Source organism: Micropterus salmoides, unplaced genomic scaffold (assembly GCF_014851395.1).
Source record: "Micropterus salmoides isolate LMB-PRFRI ecotype aquatic unplaced genomic scaffold, ASM1485139v1 Ms_hic_scaffold_20, whole genome shotgun sequence".
NCBI classification, from domain to species: domain Eukaryota; kingdom Metazoa; phylum Chordata; class Actinopteri; order Centrarchiformes; family Centrarchidae; genus Micropterus; species Micropterus salmoides.
The window spans coordinates 5,974,285-5,993,314 of NW_024041151.1; the positions used below are offsets into that span (position 1 = coordinate 5,974,285).

Below are 19,030 nucleotides of genomic sequence, written 5' to 3' on the forward strand. Positions count from 1 at the left end.
GACGTAGTAGGTAGCTAGCAAGCTAATAACACACAATGTCTGGCGGCTACTGAAGCGCAAATTACATTTGGGTCACAGTAAGGTCTTAGTTAGTTGCGTTGTTAAGTTGTTAAAGCTAAGTTATCATGACATGACAGTATTTTTTGTCTCCTGTTTGTTTAGGCAGCGTCAAAGAAGTGAGAGAGCCAGGGAGGTGCTGATTTCTTTGTCCAAACTAATGTTTTGCAATTACTAAATTGATATTTGTGTTTTGAACTGTTGGTACATCAAAACAAGCAATTTAAAAACATTAATTGTGAGGTGCATTTTTACTATTTTACGGACGAAACAATTCAGTCATTAATTGGAAAAATAATCAGCAGATTAGTCGATAATCTTTTTAATTTCTCTAGAAATCATAAACTACTTGGTCTCAACTAATCTCAACTAACTAAACTCTAACAAAAATAACCCATTGGCAGTAATCGCTACAAAATTACAAAGTTCTGTCCAGGAAAATTATTGAAAAATACACAGACAGACACATAAAAAGAAATATCACCAATTTATTTTGATAGTTTATGCATCTTATTGTCTATACACCTTTGTAGCACGTGACAGTTGTCTTAGTCTGTTTATGTTTTGTATTTGTATGTATTTATTCCAGTAACGTGTTTATGCTGCCTTCTTGGTCAAATAAAATGCTGTTTCAAAGCTTTCTCCACGATGCCAGGAAATAAAAATTCTGGCTGGAAGAATTAAGATAAGACAAGATAAACTTTATCTTTGTCTTGGTCAACAGTGATACGCTGTGAAGGCTGCAGCAACAGCAAACAGACTCACACACAAATACAGTCTGTTCTATACATTTAACGTGCTATTGCACAGGTAGATAGGCACTGCAACATATCAGACTGAAATCAGATGAAATTCGGACCTAAGTAACCCTAAGAACAACACAGATAAACTCTACGTGAAAAGACAATGAAGCAAATAAATAACCAATGTAAGAACAAGGTAAATAACATTTGCAAACTAATTAAAAACAGGATAAAAAGTGAACCATACTAGGAATATTCTTCTACTTTCCTAAAAATGCGCAATTCACAGAAAAAAAGGCAATGACCTCAAGTGTCCTCAGTGGTGACTTCAGCCCTGACGAGTACAAATACACAGTAATACTCAGCTCTTCTCTACAAGCCATCATGTTGTTATGAAACACTTATGAAACATGACAAATGTGAAATAAAGCAGAGCTTGTTTAACATGTTACCACGGCGTTGTTGGCTGAAATAAACAAAGACGGCCACACATCATGTGTATGGAACTAAGGTGTAGATCTTTAAGCCTATTACTGATGAACTAGAATGCAGTTAATAGAGCAGAAGAAACAAACTACTGAGTGTAATGTGGACTTTTGCAATCACAGTTTACATGACTGAGCATATTCACTGACGTCTTACAATGTTCTTTAAACAGAAGTCTGACCACACTGGAACTTCTCTGCGGTGATGTGTGGGCGCACCTGTGCACAAACTGGTCAAATGGTTTGTTTGTAAGAGCAGTGGATACACACTCACCTAAAGGATTATTAGGAACACCATACTAATACTGTGTTTGACCCCCTTTCGCCTTCAGAACTGCCTTAATTCTACGTGGCATTGATTCAACAAGGTGCTGAAAGCATTCTTTAGAAATGTTGGCCCATATTGATGGATAGCATCTTGCAGTTGATGGAGATTTGTGGGATGCAAATCCAGGGCACGAAGCTCCCGTTCCACCACATCCCAAAGATGCTCTATTGGGTTGAGATCTGGTGACTGTGGGGGCCATTTTAGTACAGTGAACTCATTGTCATGTTCAAGAAACCAATTTGAAATGATTCGAGCTTTGTGACATGGTGCATTATCCTGCTGGAAGTAGCCATCAGAGGATGGGTACATGGTGGCCATAAAGGGATGGACATGGTCAGAAACAATGCTCAGGTAGGCCGTGGCATTTAAACGATGCCCAATTGGCACTAAGGGGCCTAAAGTGTGCCAAGGAAACTTCCCCCACACCATTACACCACCACCAGCAGCCTGCACAGTGGTAACAAGGCATGATGGATCCATGTTCTCATTCTGTTTACGCCAAATTCTGACTCTACCATCTGAATGTCTCAACAGAAATCGAGACTCATCAGACCAGGCAACATTTTTCCAGTCTTCAACTGTCCAATTTTGGTGAGCTCTTGCAAATTGTAGCCTCTTTTTCCTATTTGTAGTGGAGATGAGTGGCACCCGGTGGGGTCTTCTGCTGTTGTGGCCCATCCGCCTCAAGGTTGTGTGTGTTGCGGCTTCACAAATGCTTTGCTGTATACCTCGGTTGTAATGAGTGGTTATTTCAGTCAAAGTTGCTCTTCTATCAGCTTGAATCAGTCAGCCCATTCTCCTCTGACCTCTAGCATCAACAAGGCATTTTCGCCCACAGGACTGCCGCATACTGGATGTTTTTCCCTTTTCACACCATTCTTTGTAAACCCTAGAAATGGTTGTGCGTGAAAATCCCAGTAACTGAGCAGATAGTGAAATACTCAGACCGGCCCGTCTGGCACCAACAACCATGCCACGCTCAAAATTGCTTAAATCACCTTTCTTTCCCATTCTGACATTCAGTTTGGAGTTCAGGAGATTGTCTTGACCAGGACCACACCCCTAAATGCATTGAAGCAACTGCCATGTGATTGGTTGATTAGATAATTGCATTAATGAGAAATTGAACAGGTGTTCCTAATAATCTTTTAGGTGAGTGTATATGTGTACAAGCGTGAGTCAAAGTTGGAAAGTGAAATTTGATCTATTAGGTGAACCGCTGTTTGACTGATCTCACTACAGGTAGTCCGTTGGGGGGCAGAAGAAACAGAGACAATACTTACATATCATCGCCATTTAAGTTGATGCTAAAGTTGATAGCAAACAGTTGCTTATCTAAGCTGCCGGTGTGCTTATAGGACAGTCGAATGGCTACAGAAACCCCCTCCTCTCACACTTCTATGATGTCGGAACAAGGGGAGGGTTGTGTCCAATCATTTCTGTAACTTCCTGAAACCAGTGGTGGTCATTAACTAAGTACAAATTTGAGATACTTGTACTTTACTTTTCATGCCACTTACTACTTCTACTCCACTACATCTCAGTAGTACAGCTGAGACGATTTGACAGAAAATTTATTGGCAATTATTTTGATCTTTAAAGTAATTTTTTATGCAAAAACATTTCATGGTTGCAGCTTCACAAATTAATTATTTTAATAATTTGAATGTAGTGTTAATAACGTTGAGGTTTTGAACTGTGGACACAACAAACATTATGAAGGTGTCACTTTGGGCTCTGAGTAACTGTGACGGCAGAATCTTTACAAACCAAACAATAAATTGATTAATGGAGAAAATAATCAGCAGATTAATCCAGAATGAAAATAATCTTTAGTTGCGGTCCGATACAAAATAGTTCAAATTGAATATTTTATAACATTTTTCTGCACATTTTTTGAGTACTTTTACTTTTAATACTTTAAAGTACATTTTCCTGTGAACAGCCAAGTGCAACACCGTGAAGTCTTCCAGGAGAGACTGCCTGAAAATGTCCAAAATCCACATGTTCAAATGATTTCATGTCTACCCTCAACACCTAGTTCTAGTTTTGTTCAAGCATAACCTGCCCCTTACACAGCCAGAAGAAAGACAGCAAAATTAGCCTTCTTTTAGTATCGTGAAAGTCCACTTTTCACTCTCCTTTTTGCCTTGTTCTTGGTCTCCATCAACTCTTGAGGGAAATATCAGACTCTTTAGATGCTAATTGCTCCACTATGTACACCAGTTTGTCGCCAACTTTGTCCATCTTCTGTTTATTGCTGGACAGGTGGCACAGAGTGGGTTATGGTAGCTATTTCTCTTTGAGATTGACAAAACAGTGAAGCAAAAACCAAAAACCTTCTGTCCGTAAAGCCAAACCAATGTGCTGAAACACACTCTAAAGCTCTGCAGGGCGGAGGGAGAGCCGCAGGAAGGCGTGATAACTCACTGAGTGCAACACCTTTCACACACTTGCAGTCGTTTGACTCAACGTTCATATGAAAACATTCATTACAGCTGCTTTAAAGCCCTAAGGTGCTTCTTCTCTCCCTGACAGAGCCCCATAAGCTCCCCTCCAAAACTTGTCACATGTATTCACTGATAAATAAACACATATTGAACAGAATATTGATTATTTGTTGCATATCGTATTGTAATAGTTCCAGCTTGGCGGAGTGAGTTTGAGTTTTAGACTAGTTGGTGAAATAGAACAAGACATCTGAAGAGGTCACTTTGGGCTCTCCAAACATGTGGTTTTTTAATGTTAAACGATAATTCCATAATTCAAAAAGCATCGGACAGATTCATAAATCATTTAAATGATCTAATAAAACATGTACACTAAAATTTACTTGACTTAGTAGTTTTGTCATTTTTGTGAGGTAAAGAGAAGGAAACACATTTTTCCCTTTCGGAAACTAAAACTGTACATTAAAACAACTGCAAACTGTCCATTTCAGCTCTTAAACGGTCGTTGCACTGAACTCCTGTGTGTCCAGTCTGCTTCATCAGGATGTGGTGTGTTGCGTCACCTGTCTGTGTTGTTTGATACTCCTGTAGCAACTAATTAAAGGTGCTGCCACCTTGATGAAGTCTCAGCAGGACTTTTCCACTGTTACTGTTATTTTAAGTTTCACTGCTGACATATGCAGTGGTGGAAGAAGTACTCAGATATTTTAAGGTGGTAACACCTTAGTGCAGAAATACTGTATTCTGTTACGAGTAAAAGTAATGCATTTAAAATGGTATATAAGTTTAAGTGCAAAAGTATTAGCACCAAGATATATATACTACACATTTTGCAGAACAGCCCATTTCAGAATAATGTATAGTCTATTTGTGGATTATGATTATTGATGAATTAATCTGTTCATCACTTTAATGTTGCAGCTGGTAAAGACAGAACTAATTTGAATGTATTTATATGTAGTTACATACCGTAAAACCCAGTTAGACGCCTGTCCTTTTTACTGGCCTGGTATGGCTCCACGTTTTGACAAATAAAGGCAGGTCTCCATTAGAAGCCTGGTCTGGTTTTTATAAATGTTCTTTGAATGTATAAAACCTCTTGAAGCCCACAGGGTCACCTGCTTGAGCTGGTTCTAAGCTGCTTGGATTGTACATACAAGTTTAAATGTTTGAACTTTTGTCAGTATGGACATGCTACACATCGTTAGATCGGTTAGATTCAATGGTTTAGTTCATTTTATGGAAACAGTGAGCACCAAAATATTTTTCATTCAGAATTACCAGCATGATAAAGGAATTAAAGGCCTGTCCCAAATATAGGCAGGATGACTTCAGCGATTTAAGCAAATAAAAGTCCGGGCTATTAATTGAAGTTTTACGGTATATGTTTTGCCGGGTAGTTTGTGATATTAGTTATAAAGTGTTACTAATATAATAAGATCATAACGTATAGAAGTTGAAGAATGTATGGAAATTAAATAAAATATTTTCCTCTGAATTGTAGTAGAGTAGAAGTATAAAGTAGCAGAAAATGGAAGTAAGCTACTTAAGTACAGTACTTCAGTAAATGTACTAAATGTATACCGAAGTATTAGGCTGTCTGAACAAGAGTCTGCAGTGGGAGGAACAACACTTTTCACTCTCATACACGTAAACAAAAAGGACAAAAAAAAGACAGGAACACAACATGAATGTCCTGTGCAAGTCCTTCACACACACACACACACACACACACACACACACACACACACACACACACACACACACACACACACACATACACACTTCCCCTTTCTCCTGCCTTATACTCCCAGCCCTTGTTACAGCTCAGGTCAAAGGGAGTACATTCCTGGAGACAGACAGAAACTGGGGGTCTGAATACCTGCACGAGAGGAAGCTGTGGCCCTTTGATACTTTAATATAAGTCACATTGTAGGTGTGTGTGTGTTGATGTACTTATGAAGTTAAGATTAAAGTTAATAAAATATCAACAAATATCTGGTTCCAGCCTCTCAAATGTGGATTATTTGATGCTTTGGTCTGTTTGTTTACCAAAATACTTGACTTGTACAGTCATTATACATTCTATAAACACCTATTCTCTCGCCCACTTTTATGTATATAGTTTATTTTTAACTGTCTTTGTTCAGCTTTGTTGCCCTTGTGTTTAGCTGTACGTCTATTTCTATCTAAAATCAAACTTCCCTGTATGGGTACACTTATTTGGCTAGTAAATCTGATTGACTGTGATTCTTTCTTTGTCATGGCAGACATTTGTCACTATTCTACCACATTTCTTGAGGGATTTAATATCTCAGAAAGGATCAATCAATTAATTGAGAAAACAGTTGGCTAGATTGTGCTGCCAAGTGGTGGAAAAAAAATTGGCCACTTGAGTATTTCCATTTTGCTACTTTGAACTTCTCCTCTACTACAATTCAGATGGAAATCCTTTTTACTTCACTACATTTATTTGAAAATATAATCAACAAATAAATGTTTATATTATTATATGAAAAAAACGTCATTGCTACCCAGCAGTATATAAAGTAATATACATTTATTTACATTAACCAGCTGTCACATTAAAATACTGAGCACATAAATGCATCAATGATCATACTTTAATTATATAATATATATTATAATTATTTTAATATATATTATTTTGCTAAATACTATATTTTTGATGTTAATACTTTAGTACTTTTACTTAAATGCAGGACTATTACTTGTAACAGTATTTCTACAGTGTTGTATCCTACTTTTACTCAAGTAAATGATCTGAGTACTTCCACTGCTCCAGCTGCCTGTTAAACTGTCACACTGTTGTAACTCAGACTAGCTTTCTTTCTTTCTTTCTTTCTTTCTTTGCGACAGACTGCTCTACAGACCCGGACCCGCCAGAACAAGCGGTTTGTGCCATTTTATGTGAAACCACTAACTAAATAAAACACTGACCACTGTCCCCATTATTTAGCCTTACCTTTTCTTTCTTGATCTTTTGCTTTTCCATCCTGCTCTCTGCTAAATCCGGCGACTGCAGCTCCAAACTTTCATCCCACAGCAGCAGCGGTGAGGCAGGACAGGAAAACACACCATCCAAAACAACACGAAGGCGATCCACAGCCTACTGCCTTTAAATTACTGATCAATACGTTGGGGAGACTTGTGCGCTATGTAGCGATCCTGCAAAGTTTTTCCTGGGGAAAGTTAATCTGGAGTGAGTGCGCCATGTTCCCACAGCCGATCTTCTCCCCATAGCGGAATTTTTGTCCGGTGAGAGGCGGGGATCCGGTCGGCTCCATGGCTGCAGCCTTCAGCAAGGTTTCAATTACTTTTCATGACATCAGAGAGGAGTTGAGTTACCTGACAGATATTCATTACAACAGGCCTTTACAGGCACTGTTGGTATGTTGGTGCAGGAGATTAAAAGTAATTATGCTTCTTGTGCTTTTCTTGTTGAATAAATGAGTTTATCAAGTTTGGTTTTTTTGTTTGTTTTTTCACGTTTATTAGGTTACCCAAAAAACAAACCAAAAAAACTATAAATATTTTTACACAATATTTGTAGTCTAAACCAGTGGTTGGCAAACTTTTTCACTGTCAAGGACCCTTAATTGGACACAAATTAGACATGCACCCCTGTCTGATAAGAGTTCAGGATTTTTACTTTTAGATTATTTATTTATTTTAGCCGTACATTATGTCATTGTGTTACTTTTGTGTAATTATATGTGAAAATAAAAGATTCCCCCTTTGGCTGGGGACCCCATGGAACCACATAAAGGACCCCAGGGTGTCCCCCGGACTCCACTTTGAGAACCACTGGTCTAAAGAGCAAGAAGCAAAGACTTTAGATTTTAAATAAATTGTTTTGGGAAACATACAAAAGAAAAATATCACTTGTCTTTGTCTATGAAATATGACAGTCAGGAGACGTTACTTAGCTTAGCATAAAGACTTGAAACGTGTGGAAACAGCTAGCCTAGCTCTGTCCAAAGGTAACAGAAGCATCAACCAGCAACTTTAAAGTTCACTAGTTTACACGTTATATCTGGTTTGTTGACTCTATTCAGAAACTGAAACGTAAAAAACAACATTTTGTTTTTGGAGAATCTGCTGGTTGCCTCAGGGCGACAACAGGTATCCAGAAAATTGCCTGGCCAAAAGATGTTATTACAGTTTCCCCACTGCTTCCCGTCTTTATGCTAAGCTAGGCTAACCTAGCTGCTGGCTTTCTTGCAAAAAGTTGAGGATGGACACTAACTCTCATGTCTGTACGGTAACATATGAAGCTACAGAAGACGAGTTAGACTGTCAAACATTTCCTTTAAATCAATCATACATTATATTTCCTTCTCACATCGTAAATCAAATATATCACTATGTGTTTTATGTACAGATATTTACATTATTGTCCTTTTTAATAGATGAGCTAGTAACATACTTTGCATTTATTTAACTCATACAACACAGTACAAATATTTACAAATACACTAAGTGCTGACCTCTATAACAGAGACTACAGGGCTTTCATCAGTGGAGACTTCTGATGCAGCGGGGCATCAAAATGTTGGTAAACTATGACCTTTTTATCATTATAATGTGTGTGGAAAGTGCCACAGATATTGACTTATAGCAGAACCAGACTAATAGTCTACAGCTATGCTAGCAGCTATTAGACACAGTGGTCAATGTCAATATGCTAACATGTTCAGCAGGTTTAATCTTTGTCATGTTCACTATGTTGGTTTAGCATGTTTAGCATGCTAACACTTCCTCATTAGCACTAAGCAGCTGAAGGTCATTATTTTATTGGGCAAAATCAAACATTTTGACCTGTTGATGGTGCTAATTGGACATTTAAGGGATCATTACAGTTCATTGTAAAGGGAACATGAATGTTTATATTTTAAGGCAATCTATCCAATAGTTGTTGAGATATTCTCAGTATGAACCAAAGTGGTGGACCAACTAACACTGACGTTCCTAGAGCTGCACTTAAAGAAAGTACAGGTGTAACTAATCACTTTAATGGTGGCTCAGGTGTATTAAATGTCCCTGGAAGTTACTCCAGTGAGCCAGCATGCAAAATAGTAGGTGCCTTAAGAACTCGCACACCTGAATGAAGTCGTCATTAATGTTGTTAGTTAGGCTACACCAGTTTTGTTACTTCTATGACAAGTCAAAACATCTGCTGAGAAAAGGGTTTGTTAAAGTAAAGAAGTTTTCTTTTTTTATACCCCGGATGTAGACTATATGAATTCATAATACTATAGTATGTAATGAGGGAAAGTGTTTAATATTAAATAAATAAATAAGACATTATGCAGACAAAACAGGTTATATAACCGTGAAAACTATTATCACTATTCTATCCTATGTCTTTTCATTGAGTTTATTGAAGGTTATTTATTTCATTTATTACATTCCAGCAGTTTTTACTTATTTTATTTATAAAATAATAGACTTTTTCCAAAGTCTGTTTTTATGGAGGGTGTTTATTTTAACATATTGGGAGTGTCAGAAATAAGTGTTCTAACATTTAACGCGTTATCCCTTGGAATGATGTGTTTTCTTGATCCATTAATAGATTAAATTTAATTTTTATTGACTGATAGTGAAGAAAAGTGATATTATGATCTAACTTTCATCAGTATGTTGTGACACAAGAAATTTTAAAAAGTGCTGGAATGAAATGAAAATGAGCTGATAAAAGAAATTGTACTGAATTATTTCATAATTTCAAGGTTATTATTTTTGTCTGTTGATGATGTCTTATTTTTCAGTTGAATATTAAACACTTTGACTCCCTCACATTCAGACGAGCTCTCTTCATCTTGCAGCTTGACCATGTTTCCTGTTTTTGTTGACTTTGGGCCTGACCATCCTGAGACACAGTCTGTGGAGCTTGACAGCTCTGTCTTTTCTCTTTGCACTTCTGGTGTTTGGCCTCCTGATCTTCAGTCTGACTGCCTGCAGGTGGCGCTGCTCCTCCATGTCAGCACCGCTGGTCTGGTCCAGCTGAGGAAACTCTGCTTTCACCAGAACCGCTGTACAGCTGTAGAGCAAAGAAGAAGCAATGGTAATTTATGATGCTTTAATTAATTAAGAGCCTTTAATTTTACTCTTACAAGAACTGCATTTTAGTACACTTTTGAGGTATTTAGTAATTTAGTTGAGTGTTTCCATTTTAAGCTACTTTATACTTCTGCTTCTGTACTTTTTACTCCACACTACTCCTACATTTATTTGACAGCTATAGTTACTTTGCAGATTTAGATTTTACATCAACATATGCTGAGTTTAAAGTACAGTGAATGAAAATATGTATAACAGAATTTTGCTGTATTGCATGACTGTCTGTCCCGGGAAAGGGATCCCACCTCTGTTGCTCCTCCTGAGGTTTCTACCACGTTTTTATATTATATTTGTATTTAGCTGATGCTTTTATCCAAAGCAACTTACAATTGCTATTCATGTCAAGAGGTCGCACGCCTCTGGAGCAATTAGGGGTTAAGTGTCTTGCTCAGGGACACAACGGTGGATGGGTCACAGTGGGAATCGAACCTGGATCTCTCACACCAAAGGCATGTGTCTTATCCATTATTCCATCACCGCCCTTTTTATGTCTTATTGTTTGGGGGGAGTTGTTTCTGATACAAATCGAGGGACTTAGGACAGAGGGTGTCATGTGCTGGACAGATTGTAAAGCTCCTTCTGCAAATTTGTGATAAATAAAATTCGACTTGTTTTCCAGTTACTCCCCATTAATTAGAGGACTTTGGAACCATGGACTGTACTGACTGTATCTACTGACCCTTTGGAGGGGCTCAACCCATAGGTTGGGAACCACTGGTCAAAATTAGCTGTATAAAAAAGTAAAGTAGTTAAAACTAGCTAAGAGACATTTTAGTGCACAACCAGTACTTTTATTTTTGGTACCTAAAGTACATTGTACTGATAATATTTCTGTAGTTGGATTTCTTTTACTTGTAATAAAGTATCTCCAGTAAAGTATTTTCTTAAAACCAAGGCCATGTGAGTACATCTGTGTCTGGGTTTGTATACTAACGTTTTGTGTGCTGTGCAGTCCTGTGGCAGGAAGCAGGTCTTAGACACATGTCCCAGCAGAAACGCCTGCACTTTGGTCAGTTGTCTCTGTTTAGCCAAAGTCTGAAATAATCTGGAAGGACAGACAAATACGTCAGAGATCAACAGAAATGCCAACAAATACAGCAGATGAACTTAAGATTATGAAAATGTCCAAGGCCGTAACAATTCTGTGCAGATTCAGAGAAACCCTTCATCTTATGTAACAGTGTGACTTTGAATGTGTACACTGCTTGTGGCCTAGTTTTGTCCCATGAACCATTACACCATGTCTGTCTTGTCTTACTTGTGCACACATAGAGTTAAAGGTGGGTGCACCTGTATATATTCTGCAAATAACTCTGTAAATATTTACTTTAGAGGCTTAGGTAAATTTGTGTAAACTGGTTTAACAAATTCCCACGTCATTCAATATCCTGATCAGTTGCTCCTTCCAACGATATGTGGAAGTTTTAAGTAAAAAAATCAATAAAATGCTTGGTATTTATCAAGTCTGTTAAATTTACCTGGTGGTACAGTTGCAGTGGTACAGCGTTGTGGCCTCTGGGTTGCGGAGACCGTATCTCTTCTGGTGGGGAAGGATCTTGTTCCTGCAGTCATCAAGGTCCTTGTAAACCGCACATGTCAGCTGGTTCTCTGTGGAGGGGAAACTTCAGTGTAAATGCTCAGTCTAATTCCTGTAGAGTAGAAATATAAACTGATATGTGTACAATATCCAATACCTGTGATATCAGCATCTGGCTTAGACAGAGTTTGGTTCTTGGTAGGTAAAGTGTTCTCCAGATCATGCGTACTCTCAGGTGCTGTAGGTCCTCTAGGTCCCTCTGATGTATTTGTGAATGTGGAGGTAGTAACGGGGAGGATGGTTGCGGAGGAGTAACTGGTTGAAGGTGTAGGGGCTGTGGATGCTGCAGCAGTGACGGAGAGGAGCTGTGTGTGTAACGTGCTGTTCTCCAGTAGTTCTGTGGGTGTGGTAGTGTTTATGGTGGAGCTGGTACTGTTCATGCTAACCTCAGTTGGATTGGGAGACTCGTACGGTGTGGGTGGATGGATATCAGCATACAGAGCCATTTTAGTCTCTTTACACCTGTAAGTCACAATAAAGGTTTAAATGATTTAAAGAGTCTGGTCATTATGAAGCTACAGTCTGTCTGTTAGCTTAGCTTAGCATAAAGACTGGAGTCAGGGGCTAACAGCTAACCTAGCTCTGTCCCCGTCCCAGCACATCTAAAGTTTACTAATTAACACCGTATATCTAATTTGTTTAATCTGTACAGTAAAAGGCTAACTAGGTAAATCACCTACTGGCTCTAGCATCATATTTTGCATATCTACATGAAAGTGGTGTCATAGCAAGAAATAAAATAAGTGTATTTTACTTTAGCAGTAGAATTTTCATATTATGTGTATCAGTTAATTCACAGTTGGTTCATCCCGACGCGTTCTCATACCAGGGTGTCAAATACCAACGCTTTGAGAAAGCCAAACTAAGCGTTGATATTTTACGCACAAGGTACCCTTCACATTTTTAATATTTGGTATTAGGGATGTGGCAAGATACTTAACCCACAAGACGAGATTCAAGATTGGGTTCCTGCGATCAAGATGAGACAAGATTTTAGCATTATTTTTGAGAAATTTTTAATGTTGAATTATATGAAAATTTTGAGCATTATACACTTTAATTCCTGCATTCTGATGATTTTTTTCTGCACCAGTTTATGATGAAAATATTTTTATTTATGTAAAGAGAAACAAAATTCAATATCATCCCTGCTGAGTCATGATTTAGTCTGTCTTCCTCTTTGTGTTTTTGTTTGGGGAAGAACCCTCTTTAAATGCTTTTCACCTCAATGAGAAATGAATTAATTTTAATTCAGTTATAAACTCCTGGATTTTAATAGCTCCTGTGTTTCAGCAGATTTTCTGCTCATGTTCAAAACTTTCTGCACATTCAGAATCTCTCTCACAGATCTGTGTTCTCTGACAGGTCCAGAGAAAAGTCATAATATCATAATATTACCATAATTTACTGAGAAGTTCTGCCCTTTACTCTGCTGTGCATTACATTATTGATTCTCTAGTAGTAACGTTATCCCCTTCAGACCGTTTGACCGACGCTGTTTGGGGCTGCATGTGAAACCGGAAGTAATACTTGCGATCAGGCAGAAATCTCACCACACCCTAACTTCAGCAGCTCATAAAGTGCAGCTCACAGTCTCAAACAGAGCAGGTTTGTGCTTCAGTTTTTAGATGTTTATTTTGCACAACTTTACCAGCTAAGTTACACCTTCTCACAGCTGTCTGGACTCACAGCGCGAGCGGTGCGGTTCAGTTGATTACTATCAGTGCGTCCGCCAGTATTGCAACAGCTGGGCAGAGTCTTATCAGTTATAATTAGACTCGTATTTCACTGCGTGAGAAAATTAATGTGATGCTTGAGCGCCACCTTCTCATCCAAATATCATCACTTCTGGTTCCAAAAGTCAGTCTATGACTTTGGCACAGCAGTTATTTGAGCCAAATGCTAATGTCAACATGCTCACAATGACAATGCTAACCCACTGATGTTTAGCAGGTTTACCATGTTCACCTTCTTAGTTTAGTCTTTTACCATGCAAACATTTTTGTCTCTTTAATTATCTTGCAACCCCATCAGATTTATCTTGGGACACCTTGAGGGGCCACGACTCCAAGGAAAAGTCAGTGGATCACTAAAGTCAGTAGGATTCATGATCTAGGGACCATGAATGTCCGGTCAAAATTCCATGGTCATCTAATCTAATCTAATAGATGTTGAGACATTTCAGTCTGGATTAACATGGTGGACTGACTGACCAACACTGCCATCCAGGGGGCCTCTGGCATGGCTAAAAATTCCACAGCGACTTTAAAAATCTCAGAGACAGTTATCCCAAATAAACCAGTAGAAGTATTTACTAGCTATAGCATTAAATAAGAAAACGTGATAGGATTTTTTTGTTTATTTGTACTCAAAACAGAAACGTATGAAGCAGCATCACAGTGTTACTATCTAACTCTGAATTTTACTTACATTCCAAACCAGTTTCTCTGTGTACACTGGAGTTGATGGGAGAACTCAAAGCAGTGCATCTTCAGCAGGTTAAAGAAGGTATAGCCCACTACACCAGATATGCTGTCATTCGCCTCCATCAGACAACTGCGAAACCTGTAACATATTATTTTGGTTCCAACACTTAAAAAACAAGCACCAAAGGAAGGACAAAACCAAACCAGTTGATATGGACTAGATGTAACATAGTGATGGGAAGTCGTAAATCCCTACTTGTTGTCACAGTCACAGTGAGACATGGTGAAGATGTTGCTGTTGAAGACACCAAAGTCTGAGTGAAAGGACAGGATGGTGTGTTTGCACTGGTCATGTTCCCGGCAACAGCTGTCTGTTTCTTTAAAAACCCCTGGTAAGGTGAGAGGGACATATTAAATGATTACAGGATTTCCAGTCTGATGAAATCATTACAAAAGAAGTCCATTCATCTTCAGTCATTTACAGACAAAATTTCAAAATGTGTTTACTAGTTTTGGGAACAAGTTAGGTAAAAAGTGACAATTTGATCAATGAGTTAAAGGGACGCCACCGAATTTAGTCAATTTATGAGTCATGGGGAGGTGTGAGTCAGCATTTGTAAACAATTTCTTCAGTTTTTGTATCAATGTTTTAATGACTGGGTCCACATGCCCAATACCTTCCTGCCAACAGTTTCAACTGATCTACTGTACAGGTGTGTGTCTGGCAGAGACAGGAAAGAAGAAGACAGCTAGCCAGTAAACATGGTTTCAAACTTTTAATAAAAATTGGCTTTGCAAATGTTTTAAGAGGAACAAAATGCATTCAACACATTTGTAAGAAATACATTGATTTTGAAGCTTGACTTGGCACTGACAGTCATATCTCTGCTTTTGCTGCTTCAAATTTGATTATCTGTCTCTTGCAAGTCCCTCAGCTTTACGCTTTAGTGCAATACTAAATTGTTGAGTGCTACTTAAGTTTGTATACGTCCAAGTTCTCTCTGCTGTTCCAAGGGTTTCCCTTATGTGACTTATTGTTCATACAGTGTGAACATACAACACAAACTTTACCACCTCGGAAAATTATGAAGCCTTTGATAATAGTCTGCAAAAGTGGTTCCCAACTGTTAAAAAGTGTCTAATGACCACTAATCACAGGTTCTGAGTAGTGGACCATCCAAAATCAAGACATGAAAGTGTGCAGATTTTCACACACACCAAAAAACTAATTTAGAGAAAAGTAACAAGAAATAAATAGGCCTATAACTAATATTACAAAGTTAAAACATGGAAACAACTTACCCAAATCTGCATATGATGGCGCCTTGTTGCCAGAGCCGCACCAGAGAGTCCCAGGTACAATGAATCCCCGCTTTACACGCTGATGGGTCGTCACCTCTGACCTCTCAGCTTGACCTAGATGATTCTCAGGCGGTGAGACCACCTTGGGACCACCGACGCTCCTCACTGGCCTCTTCCCTGTGTGCTCCCCGCTCCCGACGACCCCTGGAGGTGCCAGGGAGACGCACAGATCCTCTTCCTCAAACAGGGATTTCAGATTGAATTTTTCATCTGGATTATCGGAAAACTCGTGCGTGCGCTCCCGGCACAGAGTGAAATAATTCTGGATAACTACTGTGTTGTCGCTCCAAGAGCAGCTAAGCAGAGCGCGCTCCCCTGACCAGGCGCTGTGGTAGAGCCGCAGAGATGGAGAGGTCTGCCGGAGAAAACTGTAGTGCACTTCTCCGGTAGGCAAAACTTTCGTCCATGTGCAGAGGAGCGAGGCTTCTGCAGCCGGCCATCTCAGGAGAGCTGATGCTAAAATGACAGTAACAAGAGGAGCGATGTGCGTCATGGTGGCGCGTCGGGAACAGCCGCTGGATGAAAGAGGCTAAAAGGTTGAACAGATTAAATCTAAAACAAATTATTGCTCCACTCACTGAGGACTTAATGACAGATCGACAGACTCCGGGTTGGTTTTTAATGAGAAGGGAGGCGCGCGGGGGTGTTCCGGTGCATCTAAAATAAACACACCATCCAAATCAGCCTGAATCATGTGACCTGTCAGTGTAGTTAAATCTCTCTCTCTCTGGCACTTCAGTGTGACAGCATGACATTCTGATAACACACACGCGTGAATACACACACGCACAAGCCAAATAGGTTTATCAATATGCAAATGGAACAAATATTGATAAGTGACAGACGTGCCCCCAGTACGGAAGCTAAATAGACACTTCAGTGAAAATGTGACAAACTAATGATAAATAAATGTTGGTTAGTCTACTAACTTCCTGCCCAGTTTTTTTTTTTGTTTTTAATAGTTTATTCTCTCTTTCTTAGACCTGTAAGATGAGACCACCAATTAACTTTTATTTCAGTATCATGAGCTGTTCAAAGAAATAAACTAAGATAAGATGGGCTTTATTGATCCCAACTTCACTTGCTACACAGCTCCAGATACAACACAACAGATAAGAAAAAACAAATAAAAATAGAATAGAAATTGAAAAACGAGAATAACATATATGTGTACACTATATACACCTTTTATATACAGATGTGATTGAAAAGAAATAGCCTTGCACAGAACAGTAACCACTGTTGCATGCCTCTCTTCATGTGGGGGCAGTTTTAGATGTTACCACATTATATTTAATGGGATTTACATGAGCCATACATTTATAATGTTAGGGATTGTACTAACATTATCAGAAAAGAGCAAAGGTATTCTAATTTTCTTGTGGCTGAAGTTAGGGTCACTTTTGGAAGAGCAGGGGAAGGTATTTAATGTTTTTTCTTATCCCAAATTAATTCTTTATTTCAGCTGTCCTATATAGTTAACTGCAATATAGTTAGTAGATGCAAAACACAACTTTCAGGCCGAATGGGTTCATAAAGCTTTGCAATATGCAGAAGACAACAATTCTGCCTCTGTGTTAGGGTTTTTGTTACAGTAGGTGACATTAAAAGTTATTAAGGTATTAAGTTTTAAATAGAGTACACAGTTTTGTTGTTGTTTTTAAATTTTAATGGCTATATCATGTGTTAATATACCCTACATGTATTATTCTGACATGTTGTGTGGAGGGTATTGCGGTTTCTTTTTGTAAGTTACGAGGAGGTTCAAAGAATGCCACCCACCTCCACCGTCTCCATCTTTGTTTGTACAGTCCCTAAAACACAGTAGGCCTATATACAGTATCTCACAAAAGTGAGTACACCCCTCACATTTTTGTAAATATTTGATTATATCTTTTCATGTAACAACACTAAAGAAATACTTTGCTACAATGTAAAGTAGTGAGTGTGCAGCTTGTATAACAGTGTAAATTTGCTATCCCCTCAAAATAATACATCACACAGCCATTAATGTCTAACCCGCTTCTTTCCCTGGTGTCATGTGAGTCATTAGTGTTACAGGGTCTCAGGTGTGAATGGGGAGCCAGTGTGTTAAATTTGGTGTTATCGCTCTCACACTCACTCATGCTGGTCACTGGAAATTCAACATGGCACCTCATGGCAAATAACTGAGGATTTGAAAAAAAGAAAGGTTGCTCTACATAAAGATGGCCGAGGCTATAAGAAGACCGCCAAGACCCTGAAACTGAGCTGCAGCACGGTGGCCAAGACCATACAGGATTTCCACAGGACAGGTTCCACTCAGAACAGGCCTCGTCATGGTCGACCAAAGAAGTTGAGTGCACGTGCTCAGTGTCATATCCAGAGGTTGGATGGGGGGGGGGGGGGTCAGCCTGTCAGTGTTCAGACCGTACACCTCACACTGCATCAAATTGGTCTTTATGGCTGTCGTCCCAGACGGAAGCCTCTTCTAAAGATGATGCACAAGAAAGCCCACAAACAGTTGCTGAAGACAAGCAGACTAAGGACATGGATTACTGGAACCATGTCCTGTGGTCTGATGAGATCAAGATAAAAAACTTATTTGGTTCAGATGGTGTCAAGTGTGTGTGACGGCAACCAGGTGAGGAGTACAAAGACAAGTGTGTCTTGCCTACAGTCAAACATGGTGTTGGGTGTGTCGTGGTCTGGGGCTGAATGAGTGCTGTCGGCACTGGGGAGCTACAGTTCATTGAGAGAACCATGAATGCCAACATGTACTGAAGCAGAGCACGACACCCTCCCTTTGGAGACTGGGCCGCGGGGCAGTATTCCAACATGATAACGACCCAAGACGACCACTGCCTCGCTAAAGAAGCTGAGAGTAAAGGTGATGGACTGGCCAAGCATGTCTCCAGACCTGAACCCTTTTGAGCAGCTGTGGGGCATCAATGGAAGGTGGAGGAGCGCAAGGTCTCTAACATCCACCAGCTCCGTGATGTGATCATGGAGTGGAAGAGGACTCCAGTGGCAACCTGTGAAGTCTGCTGAACTCCATGCCCAAGAGGGTTAAGGGAGTGCTGGAAAATAATGGTGGTCACACAAATATTGACACTTTGGGCCCAATTTGGACATTTTCACTTAGAGGTGTACTCACTTTTGTTGCCAGCGGTTTAGACATTAACGGCTGTGTGATGTGTTATTTCGAGGGGACAGCAAATTTATACTGTTAGATTGCAGCAAAGTGTCATTTCTTCAGTGTTGTCACATGAAAAGATATAATCTAATATTTACTAAAATGTGAGGGGTGTACTTACTTTTGAGATACTGTATACGAAAGATCATGTGGAAGTTATGATTTAAACTAAAAAAGGAAACACTATAGCTACGGGTTACTATTTGCATCACTGCGATAGAACATATATTCATTTTGACTTGATCCAGGATGAGTGTTTCTGT

At 39.2% G+C, this 19,030-nt stretch overlaps 2 protein-coding genes across 3 annotated transcripts in view; both read right to left on the minus strand.

The window, feature by feature from the left end:
* Positions 1–8,227, minus strand: part of ttc28 (tetratricopeptide repeat domain 28) — a 165,139-nt gene extending 156,912 nt beyond the window's left edge. For both annotated transcript variants that reach the window (XM_038733108.1, XM_038733107.1), the window contains exon 1: positions 7,050–8,227. In XM_038733108.1, the coding sequence (XP_038589036.1) occupies positions 7,050–7,079 (30 nt within the window). In that variant the 5' untranslated portion in view covers positions 7,080–8,227. The remainder of the gene's footprint in view (positions 1–7,049) is intronic.
* Positions 8,228–8,502: 275 nt separating this feature from the next.
* Positions 8,503–16,240, minus strand: pla2g3 (phospholipase A2 group III). The gene is made up of 7 exons (XM_038733110.1): positions 15,533–16,240; positions 14,487–14,619; positions 14,235–14,369; positions 11,902–12,266; positions 11,686–11,815; positions 11,142–11,252; positions 8,503–10,127 (listed from the first exon to the last, which is right to left on the minus strand). Exons 1-7 carry the CDS (start codon positions 16,083–16,085, stop codon positions 9,902–9,904), a joined length of 1,653 nt encoding a protein of 550 aa, XP_038589038.1. The 5' UTR covers positions 16,086–16,240; the 3' UTR covers positions 8,503–9,901.
* Positions 16,241–19,030: the final 2,790 nt, after the last annotated feature.